Source organism: Malaclemys terrapin, chromosome 25 (assembly GCF_027887155.1).
Source record: "Malaclemys terrapin pileata isolate rMalTer1 chromosome 25, rMalTer1.hap1, whole genome shotgun sequence".
NCBI lineage: Eukaryota > Metazoa > Chordata > Testudines > Emydidae > Malaclemys > Malaclemys terrapin.
The window spans coordinates 15,665,354-15,680,213 of record NC_071529.1 but is presented as its reverse complement, the minus strand read 5'-3'; the positions used below and the strand labels follow the sequence as shown (position 1 = coordinate 15,680,213).

General features: G+C 50.2%; 2 protein-coding genes across 7 annotated transcripts in view; one reads left to right on the top strand and one right to left on the bottom strand.

Annotated features, from left to right (window-relative positions):
- ATP6V0A1 (ATPase H+ transporting V0 subunit a1) overlaps positions 1 to 7,513 on the bottom strand; it is a 46,526-nt gene extending 39,013 nt beyond the window's left edge. For all 6 annotated transcript variants that reach the window (XM_054014225.1, XM_054014220.1, XM_054014221.1 and 3 more), the window contains exons 1-5: positions 7,459 to 7,513; positions 5,516 to 5,676; positions 5,117 to 5,195; positions 4,640 to 4,737; positions 2,973 to 3,101 (exon numbers count right to left, since the gene is read on the bottom strand). In XM_054014225.1, coding sequence (XP_053870200.1) covers positions 2,973 to 3,101; positions 4,640 to 4,737; positions 5,117 to 5,195; positions 5,516 to 5,632 — 423 coding nt within the window. In that variant the 5' untranslated portion in view covers positions 5,633 to 5,676; positions 7,459 to 7,513. The remainder of the gene's footprint in view (positions 1 to 2,972; positions 3,102 to 4,639; positions 4,738 to 5,116; positions 5,196 to 5,515; positions 5,677 to 7,458) is intronic.
- The window catches only part of STAT3 (signal transducer and activator of transcription 3), a 295,156-nt gene that overhangs the window by 205,723 nt on the left and 74,573 nt on the right, over positions 1 to 14,860 (top strand). The gene's annotated exons all lie outside the window — the stretch shown is intronic.

The window sequence follows — 14,860 nt, the reverse complement described above, 5'->3', positions numbered from 1 at the left end:
TAGAGTATCACAGAGCATCAGAACTCCAAAGAGGATTTTATCTTATTCTGAATAACAAACACCCAAGCCTACACTCTCTTATGTATATGACTATATAAGTTAGAAAGATGGTGGGAATGACATCAAATAATCATTTAAAGCAACTTTGGAGTATCAGTCTCACAGATTAGGAGTCCCTTAATTTCAAGGTCCAAAATTAGAGATTTAGCCATCTTCCTTCCCTTGATTAGTGAGAAAACCAAAACTTGAATGAGAAACAGCAAGAAACCAGAAATTCTGCTCTGCAAATGCGCTCGACAGGTGTAAGTAGCACATACAATTCAAGCCCCTTCACCTTCATTGTCACAAGAAATGAAAGGGATTCAATTCACCATCTAATTTACTAATCCAGAGCCCAGAGGAGGATGATAGATGCAAAACAAACTAAAGAAAGCAGATGGTGAGAGGAGTTAGAGGAAAGGGAGACAGGGGACTGCATGCCATTAACCATTACTTTTCCAGTCTTCTTTACGCTTTCATATTCTAGGATGCTTATGGTAAAAGATTCAGAGAAATCTCTCCAGCTCATACTGCTCTTCATAAGCAAAGACAAGAAGACTGAGAAAAGGATCATCATCATCAACAATATATATATATATGCATGTGTTATGTAATGGTCAAGAAATGGCTACATTGGAGACGTGTCATTTTGTTCTTTTATGACTAACATTCTATTCATTCTCCCTCCCCCTCTAGTGTTTTTCCAGAATGTGCAAAGATTGAGTACAAAGTCATTTCAACTGTGAGCCATTTCTTGTGTAACTAATTACTACGAATAACTGAGAATACACAGACTTTTAGTTACAGATGAAAAATGTCTTCAAGTGTTGAAGGCACCGTGCAAAGATGGTATTTTCAGTGAAGAAATAAAACAGTGATTAGTGATCATAGCTGGACTGCACAATCGAAAGAGTCTCAAGAAGTCTCTCCAAAGGCCGATACCATCCATTGAGCATAGTCAATGTGTGTGTGTGTGGCGTAAAGTTACGTACACTGTAAACAGAAGTAGTTAGCCCTAAATGTAAAACATTCAATGGAAAGTAACGCAATGAGTATTTATCCTGAGACCGTATTACAAATCTCAACGTGTTATTGCTTTACTGTAATCTATATGCTGCAGTGTAACATCTGCTGCTCCAATTGGTTGATAGGAGGGATAAATATTGATATTAATTTTGCCTGGTTGAGGCGGTGAGCCTCATGGGAACACTTGTTACAAATGCCTTTAAAATGGGCAGAATGACCCACGGTTTGTGTTTCAACATTACATGGATTTTGATCTGATTAAACTGAAATATGATGTTAATCCGGTACCTGAAGAAAAGCATTAGCTAGGTGTTATTTCCTATATACTGTGTTAGTGTCCGTACCCGGAAAAGAGGTGCATTAGTAATGATTTTATACAACACTAATTGCACTTGCTCTGTGTTTTCTATGTTCAATTAGAACAGGCAGGCAAGAACACTTGTTACTTAGTGCAATCAAGCAGTAGACCATCAGGTTGTCATTGTTTGTCCAAACAGACTCACCAAATGGAATCAGCAACTTGCAAACTGACATTCAACACTTGAAGAGGAGATAATCATACAGTACCCAGCCCGCTGGCCGATCACAGCCAGTAGCACCCATGTTATCAGTCATGATGCATGTGAGAGTCTGGGCAGGACAACCTTAACGGTAACTCATTTGCTCATATGAGAGCCATGCCTGCGCCTGAGGAGAATAGTTAGATAAAGTTTTCAGGAGGCCAATTCTGCAGGACTATGCACTTTGTGCCTTTACAATCAGCCAGGCACAAAGCTCTTCAGCGCTCCATGGCCAACTCTGCAATGCATCACATACTGTGCAAATATTTCCCTCCCCCTCTAAGGTGGTACATGGCCAGTTTCCTCTCCTGGGGGAGAGCTAGACTGTAATGTGCTTATATATGTTTAATAAGACTTAAAGGCATTTTGTAAAGATCACCTGGGCTTTTCATCAGCAAGTTTGAGTTTTGCTTTGCTGCTGTACCCAGGGTGACAGCAGGGCAGCATTTCATTGGTCTGGAGAAAGTGCTTGCAATGCTGCTGTCAAGCACTGGTCAAAATGAACACTAACCCAAAGGCCCAACTGTAGCCCTAAATCAGGGGTTCTCATACTGGGGGTCGGGACCCCTCAGGGGGTTGTGAGGTTATTACATGGGGGGGGGTCGTGAGCTGTCAGCCTCCACCCCAAACCCTGCTTTGCCTCCAGCATTTATAATGGTGTTAAATATATTTAAAAGTGTGTTTAATGTAGAAGGGGAAGGGGGGGCGCACCCAGAGGTTTGCGAGGTGAAAGGGGGGCACCAGTACAGAACTTTGAGAACCTCTGCTCTAAATGGTAGCACTGTTCCTGAACTTGCCACTGAGCATTTTAGAGCTTGATCAAAACCTCACTACATTTGACTGGAGTCTTGCTATTAACTGCAAAGGGTTTTGGATCAGGCCCATCATGACAAATCTACAGAATCCAAGTTTAATATTCATCCCTCATAACAGAGGATTTCTGGGGTTTACTTACATACTTGCACCAAGCAGAAAAGTGCATATTGGAGGGGGAAATGGCCTTAGTCTCACAGTGATGCTGTCATCTACTGACCTGCTTAGGTTTTTCAGAAGCCAGGAAACAATGATTTATTTAGAACCTGTCTCCACACAATTAATTCTAAGTTTTTACTGGGAACACACACAGTAAATATAAATAATCAGAAAATGTAAAAGCCATGATTGGCTATGTGCGCATTGCATGAAAAACTGAAAATGATTTGAGAAAGTTTCTTAAAAACCAAAAAAAGTATAGAAATGAGTCATCCAAAACAGCAACTGAAAAATAACACTCTTGAGAATAAAAATGGCAATTTGTGACAATAAACCACCAGCTGTTTCAGCGCTAAACCCCCCTGATATTCTGACCTCATCAAAAAACTGCTGAGTTTTGCGCAGTATACATTTTAATTCGGTCAGCTCTAGGAAGTTTCTCTTCAGAGCTTCCTGGTTTGTGTTGATCTCTTTAAGCTCATTTTCAATTTTCTCAAAGTTTGCCTGGGGAAGAAAAGGAGAGGAAAACAAATGTAAAGTAAACCTAAAAATAAATGCTATTTAGCCCTAATAAAGCACACAGTTCAAAGTGTGCTGTGCAAGATCTTTTCTTAACTGCATTCAGGTTACCCATAATTACTAGATGCTGCCTGCATCCTGTCTTCTTCACCATGCATCTTAAAACATTAGCATCAGATTATTATAATGCTACTCTAAATAAAAAGATTAATAATTAGATTCTTTATGGATTGAGGAAGGCTTCTACAAACTCTTCCAACACAGTATAAACTGGTGCAACCTCAGCAATTTAGAGGAGTTGTACAGTAACTCCTCACTTAAAGTCCTCCTGGTTAACATTTCCTTGTTACCTTGCTGATCAATTAGGGAACATGCTCGTTTAAAGCTGTGCAATGCTGCCTTATAACGTTGTTTGGCAGCCACCTGCTTTGTCCATTGCTTGCAGGAAGAGCAGCCCCTTGCAGCTAGCTGGTGGGGGCTTGGAACCAGGGTGGACTGGCAGCCCTCACCCAGCAGGCTATCAATTGCTGGCAGTTCAGCTGTCCCTCCCTCCACTGCCATGTGCTGCTCCTGGGAGCCTCTTGCTTGCTGTGCAAGGGAAGAGGAAGAGGGGGGGCTAATGTCAGGATGTCCCCCTCCTCCCAGCTCCTGTCCCCTCCCCGTCCCACCCCTTCTCCATATAGGGCAGGGTGGGGACACTGAGAGGGAGGGAGAGAGCTTGCTGCACACAGCTGCTGTCTCAACTTCCTGAGAGTGGCGTCAGCGTACTTAAAGGGGCAATGCGCATCTCTCCCCCCTCCCCCCGCCATACACAGGGTGTGTGTGCGTCTCTGTCTGCCATGCTGTCTCCCCTCCCTCCATTCGTGCTGCCTTGTAGAGTGTGAGGCTACATTAACAACAATGGGTTAACCCTTGAGGGCTCAGCCGAATGCTAGTTCATCATTTAGCAGTAAGGCATTCCCTGAGAAATATCCCACCCTCTAACTTCACCACCTCAACCAAGCTTCACAATCAACATTGCTGTGTACAGTATTAAATTGTTTGTTTAAAACGTATACTGTGTGTGTATATATAGTTTTTTGTCTGGTGAAAAAAATTTCCCTGGAACCTAGCCCCCTCCTATTTATATTAATTCTTATGGGGAAATTGGATTCGCTTAAAGTCTCATTTTTCAGGAGAATAACTACAACGTTAAGCGAGGAGTTACTGTACTAGTTTACATGAGTTCTAAATCTGGACCTTCGTTTTTAAAACTAAGTATTCATTTGCATCTTAGACATACACACATTGAAGTTACAGCAGACTACGCAAACCCCACAATGCTTATAGGTCGGATCCTCAGCTGGTATAAATCAGAGCAGCTACACTGAAGACAATAGAGCTTTGTTGAATTAAACCAGTGGGGGGATCTGACCCTGTACGTTCTTACTACTAAATTCCAAAGAACTCAGTTATTGAGACTAATTAGCACGACTTCTGCTATCTAGACTGAGATACTAGTTCAGCCTTAATGAAACACTTACCTCTAAATCGATCATGTCACGGGGGAAAGGCACCTCTGGGTTCTCACCGGTGTCCAGGATTGGGATGTTCGCTTTTTTAATCTCCTTCTCAACAAACCCTAAAGACAGAAAACATTTCACGGTGAGAATCACTATGAGAAACAAAAGCATGAAACTGCAACATCAGTCTCTCTGCACCTTCCCCATCATCTCACCTGACCAGCAGCTGCATATCCCGCCCCCACACCCATCCATCCTATCTGTAGCAGAACTCCATCAGAATACAGCTCATGTGGTTGCTTTAAGAGATCCACAAGTTCTCTTCTCCACAGGGAACAAACCTTTCCAAAGGTAGCCTAGCCTACTGGGAAACGAATGGTACCTTACCACGAACACAACACTTAGCTATGGCCCATTATTTCAAACGTTTAGGCTGCTTTCTTCCCTTAAAGCTAGTCTAGAATTAGAGGCATGCATCAAAGTAAAGCAAGGACATACTGAGTTTCCGGTCCATCTCCTCACACCTCCTGACTTCATTAACAAATTTACGCTGGAACACATTCACATCAGGGTTCAACTGCAAACAGAAACACACATTTCCTTAGGAATGTTTAAATGTGAAGGGTCATGATTACTAGTTTATCAGGGTTGTGTGGGGTTTTTTGGCAAGTGGTGGTTTGTTTTTAAAGAATGATGCAAGGAAAGTGTACAGCAGATATGATTGTTGTGCAGCATAACCCACTTTACTGATAAGTAACAACTAGGTGGATGTGTGCGCCTGTGGCACAAGTGGACACTGAGATAGCAAAGATGAATTATGACACTTGACCATATAAACAGCAGCCAGGATCTTAATGATCTGATGCACTTTACTGACACAGGAAAGCAGCCACTTACATCACGGAACTGAACCTTCCCAAGCTCTCCTAACTCGCTGACACAACAGTATGCAGCTTCCGACTGGAGGAAAAGCTGGGCCAGGGTCATCTCCTCACTGCGGAAAAGCTCCCCCATGATGAAAGGCAAGTGTCGGTCAAACCAGGAGTGGAATTTTAACCCTAAAATAAAAAGGTTGTAGGGTCTGAGAATGTACAGCAGAGTCTGAATCCCACATTTGTGAAAGGACAATTTGCCTCCTACAGTCAGAGGAGAAAAGGTATAAAACACAGTCCCATGGAATAATTCTACACACTGCTTGTAAATATTTTGACTTAAAAATAATACAAGAGGAAGTGATGATTGTTTCATAAGATGCTCGAGAGGTCAAGTAGCTCTTCCGCACCTTCTGATAAAAGGCTATTTCATAACTTTCTAAGGAAACACCTTAGTGAATCATGATAGATCTTACTCATTGAGCCGTGGTACAAGGGAGGGGAAACCTGTTACGTCACATGGTCTGCAAAGCACCAGGGATAGTTAACACACTACAAACAATTCTTTCTTCAGCAATCTAAGAACTCTGCTCTTCCGGGGCTGTCTCTTTCTGCTCTAAGCCTTGCCCTTAGAGTGCAGCTCTCCGAGGCAACCCAACTCACACGGTATCTAAAGGCCAAAGGCTGCCTATTGAAGTGTCATCCGGGAAGCAGCCGACTTTCAGCTGACAGCATCCCTGAACTGGCAGGGAAGAGTTCTCCCATGAACAGACGAGCATTACCATTACACAACACTAGTGCAGTTCAGGAAATGCAGCACACTGAATATTGGAGTTATAGTGCATCACTGTCGGGGCAGAGAACACATTCTTTTGCTCTTCTCTTCATTCGGCTGCTAGATTTTATATTTCCACCCTGCCCACTACAGACTATTTGGAGGTCTGTCAAATTATCATAACAAGCAGGGTAGTGCTTCACTCAACACAGGTTTTAAAACACAAGAAATACCACACAAGAGAACCTGGCATTCTCAGTGGTCCTGAATTATTATTGGCTCAAATTAGCTGAGCCTATTAGACCAAAATGAAAATGAATGACGCTTTATTTCAGTTCTAGCTACACTGATTTCGGACTTCACATTGCTGAGTGGAATTAGCTGCTGGTACGACACATTCTCTCTGTATGGCCGCAGGTGCTGTTTGTAATTATTCTGTCTCTGCCCAAATGCTGTGTGAACAGGAGCATGTAATTAAAAATCCATCCACAAACACTGTATTTCCATTTTGAAATCTGCAGAACAACAAGCCTTGAAACGGACTGGATGATTTGTTTGCTTCTGGGTTTATTCAAAATACGTTTTTTAACTGGAATAATATACCTTACAACACACGTATGCAAACTAGAATGATAACATAGGCATTCATAGCAAAATCAAATACAAACCCTACTAAAAAGCATTGTGTGACCATCAAAGTAAACAACAGGTTTAGACAGTAACACAATCTGCTTCTTAGACTCTGGAAGCTATTTCTGTTGTGGATGCGCAAAAAGATGGAGCCTGGGAAGGCGCAGGCAGAACCAGAGGCTCCCGAAATGCCGCCGATGCCCAGTCCTGGCACCCAGCGCGCAGCACCCTTGGGTGCAGGGAAGGGCATTTCAGGGGCACCGAAGAAGATGAACAGGAGCAGCTCTGAGGACACAGATTAATTAGCAGATTTCTCCCCCCTCCCCCAGCAGGGCAGACTGGAAATCAAGGGGGGGGGGCTGAGCTCCACCACAAGCGCCCCCCCCTCTCCCCACAACTGGGGGCTCCCCTAGAGGGGACCCCGCCCCCCAAGCGCCCTGCAGAGCGGGGTGACCCCAGCTCGGGGCGCCCCTTCCGCCGGGGGGGGGGACACCCCACCCCCAGCTCAGCCCGCCCCGCCCCCACTGCCCCGCGCCACCTGCCGCAGCGCGACCCCCCCTTACCTGCAGCCCACTCCAGCCCTACTGCGGCCGCCGCAGCATTAGCACAGCCGCCCTGACGTCACCGCGCACGCGAACGTCCTCCCCCCCCCGCCGCCGCGCCGGATCACGCGAGGGCGTCTCCTAGCGACGGCCCGGCGGCCATCTTGTTCCCCTTTGGGCGGCTGGGCCCCTCCGACCGGAAGTGCCCGGAAGGGGGGAGGGGCTGTAGCTGGGGGAGGGGGAGACAGGCACTCGCGGCACCGCGTCCGCGACCCCTGGCGTCACAGCAGGATCCGGTGACATCACGGCACAGTGACGTTCTGATGCAATATGATGATGTCATGACAGGGCAGGCTGTGCACTTCAGCGTATTGGACTCAATATTGCATCGGGGAGCGCGACGCAGCGGCAGCCCCTTGCGTTACAGCATCCCCCGGCGCACCAACGTGCGCTGTCGCACCCACGTACCCCCCCGGCGCACCAACGTGCGCTGTCGCACCCACGTATCCCCCCGGCGCACCAACGTGCGATGTCGCACCCACGTATCCCCCCGGCGCACCAACGTGCGCTGTCGCACCCACGTATCCCCCCGGCGCACCAACGTGCGATGTCGCACCCACGTATCCCCCCGGCGCACCAACGTGCGCTGTCGCACCCACGTATCCCCCCGGCGCACCAACGTGCGCTGTCGCACCCACGTATCCCCCCGGCGCACCAACGTGCGCTGTCGCACCCACGTACCCCCCCGGCGCACCAACGTGCGCTGTCGCACCCACGTACCCCCCCGGCGCACCAACGTGCGCTGTCGCACCCACGTATCCCCCCGGCGCACCAACGTGCGCTGTCGCACCCACGTACCCCCCCGGCGCACCAACGTGCGCTGTCGCACCCACGTATCCCCCCGGCGCACCAACGTGCGCTGTCGCACCCACGTATCCCCCCGGCGCACCAACGTGCGCTGTCGCACCCACGTATCCCCCCGGCGCACCAACGTGCGCTGTCGCACCCACGTACCCCCCCGGCGCACCAACGTGCGCTGTCGCACCCACGTACCCCCCCGGCGCACCAACGTGCGCTGTCGCACCCACGTACCCCCCCGGCGCACCAACGTGCGCTGTCGCACCCACGTATCCCCCCGGCGCACCAACGTGCGCTGTCGCACCCACGTATCCCCCCGGCGCACCAACGTGCGCTGTCGCACCCACGTATCCCCCCGGCGCACCAACGTGCGCTGTCGCACCCACGTATCCCCCCGGCGCACCAACGTGCGCTGTCGCACCCACGTACCCCCCCGGCGCACCAACGTGCGCTGTCGCACCCACGTACCCCCCCGGCGCACCAACGTGCGCTGTCGCACCCACGTACCCCCCCGGCGCACCAACGTGCGCTGTCGCACCCACGTATCCCCCCGGCGCACCAACGTGCGCTGTCGCACCCACGTACCCCCCCGGCGCACCAACGTGCGCTGTCGCACCCACGTATCCCCCCGGCGCACCAACGTGCGCTGTCGCACCCACGTATCCCCCCCGGCGCACCAACGTGCGCTGTCGCACCCACGTACCCCCCCGGCGCACCAACGTGCGCTGTCGCACCCACGTATCCCCCCGGCGCACCAACGTGCGCTGTCGCACCCACGTATCCCCCCGGCGCACCAACGTGCGCTGTCGCACCCACGTATCCCCCCGGCGCACCAACGTGCGCTGTCGCACCCACGTACCCCCCCGGCGCACCAACGTGCGCTGTCGCACCCACGTACCCCCCCGGCGCACCAACGTGCGCTGTCGCACCCACGTACCCCCCCGGCGCACCAACGTGCGCTGTCGCACCCACGTATCCCCCCGGCGCACCAACGTGCGCTGTCGCACCCACGTATCCCTCCGGCGCACCAACGTGCGCTGTCGCACCCACGTACCCCCCCGGCGCACCAACGTGCGCTGTCGCACCCACGTATCCCCCCGGCGCACCAACGTGCGCTGTCGCACCCACGTACCCCCCCGGCGCACCAACGTGCGCTGTCGCACCCACGTACCCCCCCGGCGCACCAACGTGCGCTGTCGCACCCACGTATCCCCCCGGCGCACCAACGTGCGCTGTCGCACCCACGTACCCCCCCGGCGCACCAACGTGCGCTGTCGCACCCACGTACCCCCCCGGCGCACCAACGTGCGCTGTCGCACCCACGTACCCCCCCGGCGCACCAACGTGCGCTGTCGCACCCACGTACCCCCCCGGCGCACCAACGTGCGCTGTCGCACCCACGTACCCCCCCGGCGCACCAACGTGCGCTGTCGCACCCACGTACCCCCCCGGCGCACCAACGTGCGCTGTCGCACCCACGTATCCCCCCGGCGCACCAACGTGCGATTTTGCACCAACGTATCCCCCCGGCGCATCAACGTGCGATGTCGCACCAATGTATCCCCACGGCGCATCAACGTGCGATGTCGCACCAACGTATCCCCACGGCGCATCAACGTGCGATGTCGCACCAACGTATCCCCACGGCGCACCAACGTGCGATGTCGCACCAACGTATCCCCACGGCGCACCAACGTGCGATGTCGCACCAACGTATCCCCATGTCACATCACCATACAAAGTCACCAACGTACAATGTCGCACCAACATATCACCATGTCACATCACCATACAATGTCATCAACGTACAATGTCGCACCAACATATCACCATGTCACACCAACGTATCCCCATGTCACATCACCATACAATGTCATTAACGTACAATGTCACACCAACGTATCACCATGTCGCACCAACGTATCACCATGTCACATCACCATACAAAGTCACCAACATACAATGTCGCACCAACATATAACCATGTCGCACCAACGTATCACCATGTCGCCCCAACGTATCCCCATGTCACATCACCATACAATGTCATCAACGTACAATGTCGCACCAACGTATCACCATGTCACACCAACGTATCACCATACAAAGTCACCAACATACAATGTCACACCAACGTATCACCATGTTGCACCAACGTATCACCATGTCACATCACCATACAATGTCATCAACGTACGATGTCACACCAACGTATCATCATGTTACACCAATGTATCACCACATCGCACCACAATACACCACACCAACATATCACATTACACCAACATATTACCACATGGCAACCCTGGTGTGGGAAACGGCGTGGGCCGCAGGGACGTGCTGGCCACCGCTTCCCGCAGCTCCCATTGGCTGGGAACGGCGAACTGTGGCCACTGGGAGCTGCAGGCGGCCGTGCCTGTGGATGGTCAATGTATTGTAAACAAACTGTCTCACGGCCCGCCAGCAGATTACCCTGCGGGCCTCAGGTTGCCCACCACTGCCCTAGCCCCTTTGACAGACACAAGAATAAAACCCAGTACAGCAACTTCATACGCTCTAGGCCTGCTTCTCTTTTCACGCCCAGTGATATCAAACAGGCGTCGTTCTGCTGCAGCCAATGAAGCCGCGCTGGTGACAGTGAGAGGATAATCAGGCCCGTTGCTTTGAATCCAAGCGATAAAGGGAGTGTGTTTCAGTGGAGACGCAATTCCACCCAGCAACAGCCAGATTAATCTCCACACAGAGATTTGCATAATGTGGAAATCTGACATACAAGAAACTTCCCTCCAAGTAAGAGTTCATCATTTCCTCTGCTGTTAGATTGTTAAATGGAAACATGATTTCCTAGGAAGGAAGCCAAGCCCCACAAATGAAATTAACGTAGTTAAAATACACGTAACTGCTAAGTATGTATTCTGCTTATTGACAGAGGCTTTTGGTAAATATTGGCTCTTTATTCCAGTTACAAAGTTTTAAGTTTAAAGAGGGGCTTTTGCACTATGGAAAATGTCAGATCTAATCACGGACCCGTTCACTCTTTACCTGCTTTCGTTAATTCCTTGTCATTTGTGCTAATTGCCACAGAAAGTAATTGATTCCAGTGGATGAATTTGGTGCACACTTCATCCTGAAGCAATTCACAAAATATGCACAGCACTACTTATATGCAGCCACTCTGGGGAGGAAACCATTAGTTGCCACACTCTGCAACAGTAGGGGTAGAAAGGAGTATAGACCGCTGTGAGGAAGTCAAACATTACCGGAGGCCGGAAAGAGGTGTAATTCAATAGACATCGTGGAGGGACATATCACCTCCTCAATGCTGCTTTCCTTACCCCCAGAAGATATCCTGGAGCAGAATCCAGCTTCTCTGGTTAGAGTTCAGTGCCAAGATACCAGCTCCGTCCTTCCCTATTATCCTGTGCTTGTAGCTGACTCTGTATGGAAGGAGCCTCGTGTATATTGTAGCCCCTTGTTTTGCCTCAGTTTGCACCCTGTACGGTGCAGCGTCTCCACTTCGAATTGTTTAGAAATACGTATCTTTTGTTTTAAATCACCTGACTGGGTTGTGCCCAGCAAAGCGGAGCTGTACATCTCCCCACGCAGCCTGTCAAGGGGCTGAGCTCTGTGTCAGGGAGACAAATGATACTATTATTAATTATGCCTAGGAGCTGGAAGCATGGCCCGGGACCCCCAGCGTACTCAGAGTTGCACAAACACAGAACAAAGAGCTGATTCCTGCCCCAAAGAGCTGCCGATCTATGGGTGAAACAAGAGCCAACAAATGGCTGCAGACAGATGGGGGAACAGAAGGAAACAGCGAGATAAGATTGTCAGCATGATAGGCAGCAGTCTCAGCCCACCAGCAGCCTAACCTAATACATACAGCACATGTGAGCGAGACTGGGGCCTCGCTTTATAGGAAAGGCAGGAGCATTACAATGGCAAGGCTCTAGTTTTCATTTTGATCCAGATAGCTGACATAATCCCACCAATTGCCCTGGGAAGATGGGGAGAGCTGGGAGAATCAAATACTAGAATGGACCAATTTGTGCTATTGAAATGCCCGACATTGATGGCAGCCGAGGAGACAGGACTGCATGGAACAGAGACATGAGCAGCTGCAGAAGTCCATGTCCCTTCCACCCCCAGTTACTGCCAGCCAAGTTACCTCCCCCCTTCATCCAGAGGCTCTCCTGGGGCGGAAAGGGTAATTTATTCTCCACTGCCCACTCAGTCCTTAGCCTCGTTACTTCAGCTACCAACAAGAGGAGCAAATGTGCCAATTGCAATTGGGTTTTTTGTATGCGGCCACTTGTCTTGTACAAAGAAGCTGACACCGATGCTGTAAAATTAACAGGTGGGCTATAGAGAGAATCGGTCACATCCAGTGAGATGTGGAAACTTCAAAGAACAAATTACATTCAGGTCCAAAAGGGGAAGACTCCGGTTGCCACGTATTGGGCCATCCTGGTATGTCCCTCTGAGAGGAAGCAGGGGCTGTGTAGCCATTCATCACATTTCAGCTCATCAGGGCATGACAGCTCCATGCAGAGCGAGTTTAGAACAGCCCACTTAGCCTCCTGTAGAAAGCAGCCAGCCCAAAAATATAGACCTGTACGTTTATCTTCTTGAGAGCCTTCCACCCAGCTTTACAGGTTCCACCCCCGGCGCGTTCAGAATTGTTGTTCCCATATTACAGACAGGAAAACTGTGGCACAGAAAGGAGAAGTCACTTGGCCAAAGTCACGCAGCGAATTAATATCAGAACTAGAAAGAGACAAAGATCTGCTGACTTCCAGTGCTGTGTGTTAACCACCACACCATGCATCCTCGAGAGCAGCTCTGCTCTGCAATGGCGCTCATGTGAATAACAACAGCAGAGCCACAGCGTGTTGTGGCCGAAATTAACGTTGTGTGTCTGTGTGCGTGTGCATGGAGCACTGACTCATCAGTTGCAAACACTGGAAATAGGTGGTGTGTGTTAATCCTCGGGGGGGGGGGGGTAGGAAAGCCAATTTGCTGAGAAACGCCAGTGTATAACAAATGACACTATTTTTAGCCTGTGACATAAAAAGTGTGTTGTGGGCTTCAGATGGGGCACCAAATCTAAATCAGTACTGGTGCGGGTCCAGCAGCGTCACATGACTGGGGGCACTGGGGCGGGGAAGTGCTGACGGTTGCCATAGATATCCTAGTGGATGGTGGACTCCCCAGCTTGTACATGATGAAACAGCCAAGGTGGGTTCGAGACCAACTGACTGGAACCCTGTGAGGGGCTCTTGTTTGCCAATCTGTGGCCAGACACAGGGCTGACCCCCAGCTGTAGGATCCCCTCTCCTGAGACGAGAGCATCCCGATAATCCAAGACCCTCAATGAGATTCCAGCTGTGACCCGCGAGGTCTGGCTGCAGCTCTTCCGGCTGAGCCTAAAACCAGCTTCTCCTGGCCCAGCTCTAGAGTTGTTGCTGCTGGGGGTTGCTTTCCTTTGGCTGAGCCAATAGGACCAATGGTGAGCTGGTCTCAGTTGGGAGTCCTCCATGCACGTCCTAAGCCTTCCTCCTTCCATCAGCCTCTTGGCTGGTAACAGGCATGCTTCAACCACTGCTCTCAAACATTCTACCCAAGCCATCTTGCAGATGAGCCTATGGCCATAAACAAAAGCCCAGGCAATAAACAAGCGGCCTGTGAACCGTTTTTGATTCATATTTAACGTGAAAGCTCCTCAGGACAGGGGCTGCTCCTCGTCTGTCTTCAGCCCAGCAGTGAGCAGGATACCCGCGTGATGTCATTCATCATTTCCACTCCCAATCAGCAGTGTGGAACGCACTATCTTCCTTCGGGCAGTGCTTTCGGCACTCGTACCCTGGCGTGTGCCGAGAGCATGTACTGCGCTTAGAAAGCGAGTAACTAGATCCCGCTGATGACTAGGGGACTGCAGAGCTGAGCTGGGTGTTCTCCGGTGGGAGTGCCCGGCCACTTCACTGCACGCTGCTGGGTTTAGATTTACGCCTTTTATTTAAATCTGCCTACAGATACAAACACAGTAGTAACATGTCAACACTGATCTCACATATGTACTTGCATGTGTGTGTCCCCACATGTATGTAAATATACATAGACAGGTGCGTGCAATTCAATCTCATGAATGAGCCAAAGGGACATGCCACAACTAGTCAATAGGGAGTATAAGCCTCTCTAAAATCATGACAGCCCGCCTGACCCAGACCTGCACAGCAATACGAACTGGAGGCAAAGGGGGTTGAATGTTCCAGCTGAGTTCCTGTCCTTCTATGTGCAGTTGTTTCAGCCGCCCTTTCATGTACACAGCTGTGCCCAGAAGGGGCTTGTTTCTGTCTAGCAGCTTCCCGAGCAGCTTACAGAAGGGTTTTGTTTTTCCTCTCGGCCAGATTCCTTGCAGTTTTGCACAGAATGCCTTTGAACGGATGGCAAAGAAGAGGCTGTTGGGAGTTTTGGAGTTTCACATTCCTCCGTGAGCCGTGCCTGGGCTCGCATGCAAAAGCCATCGCCTCCCCTCCGCTCCAACTATTTTAATCATTTCAAA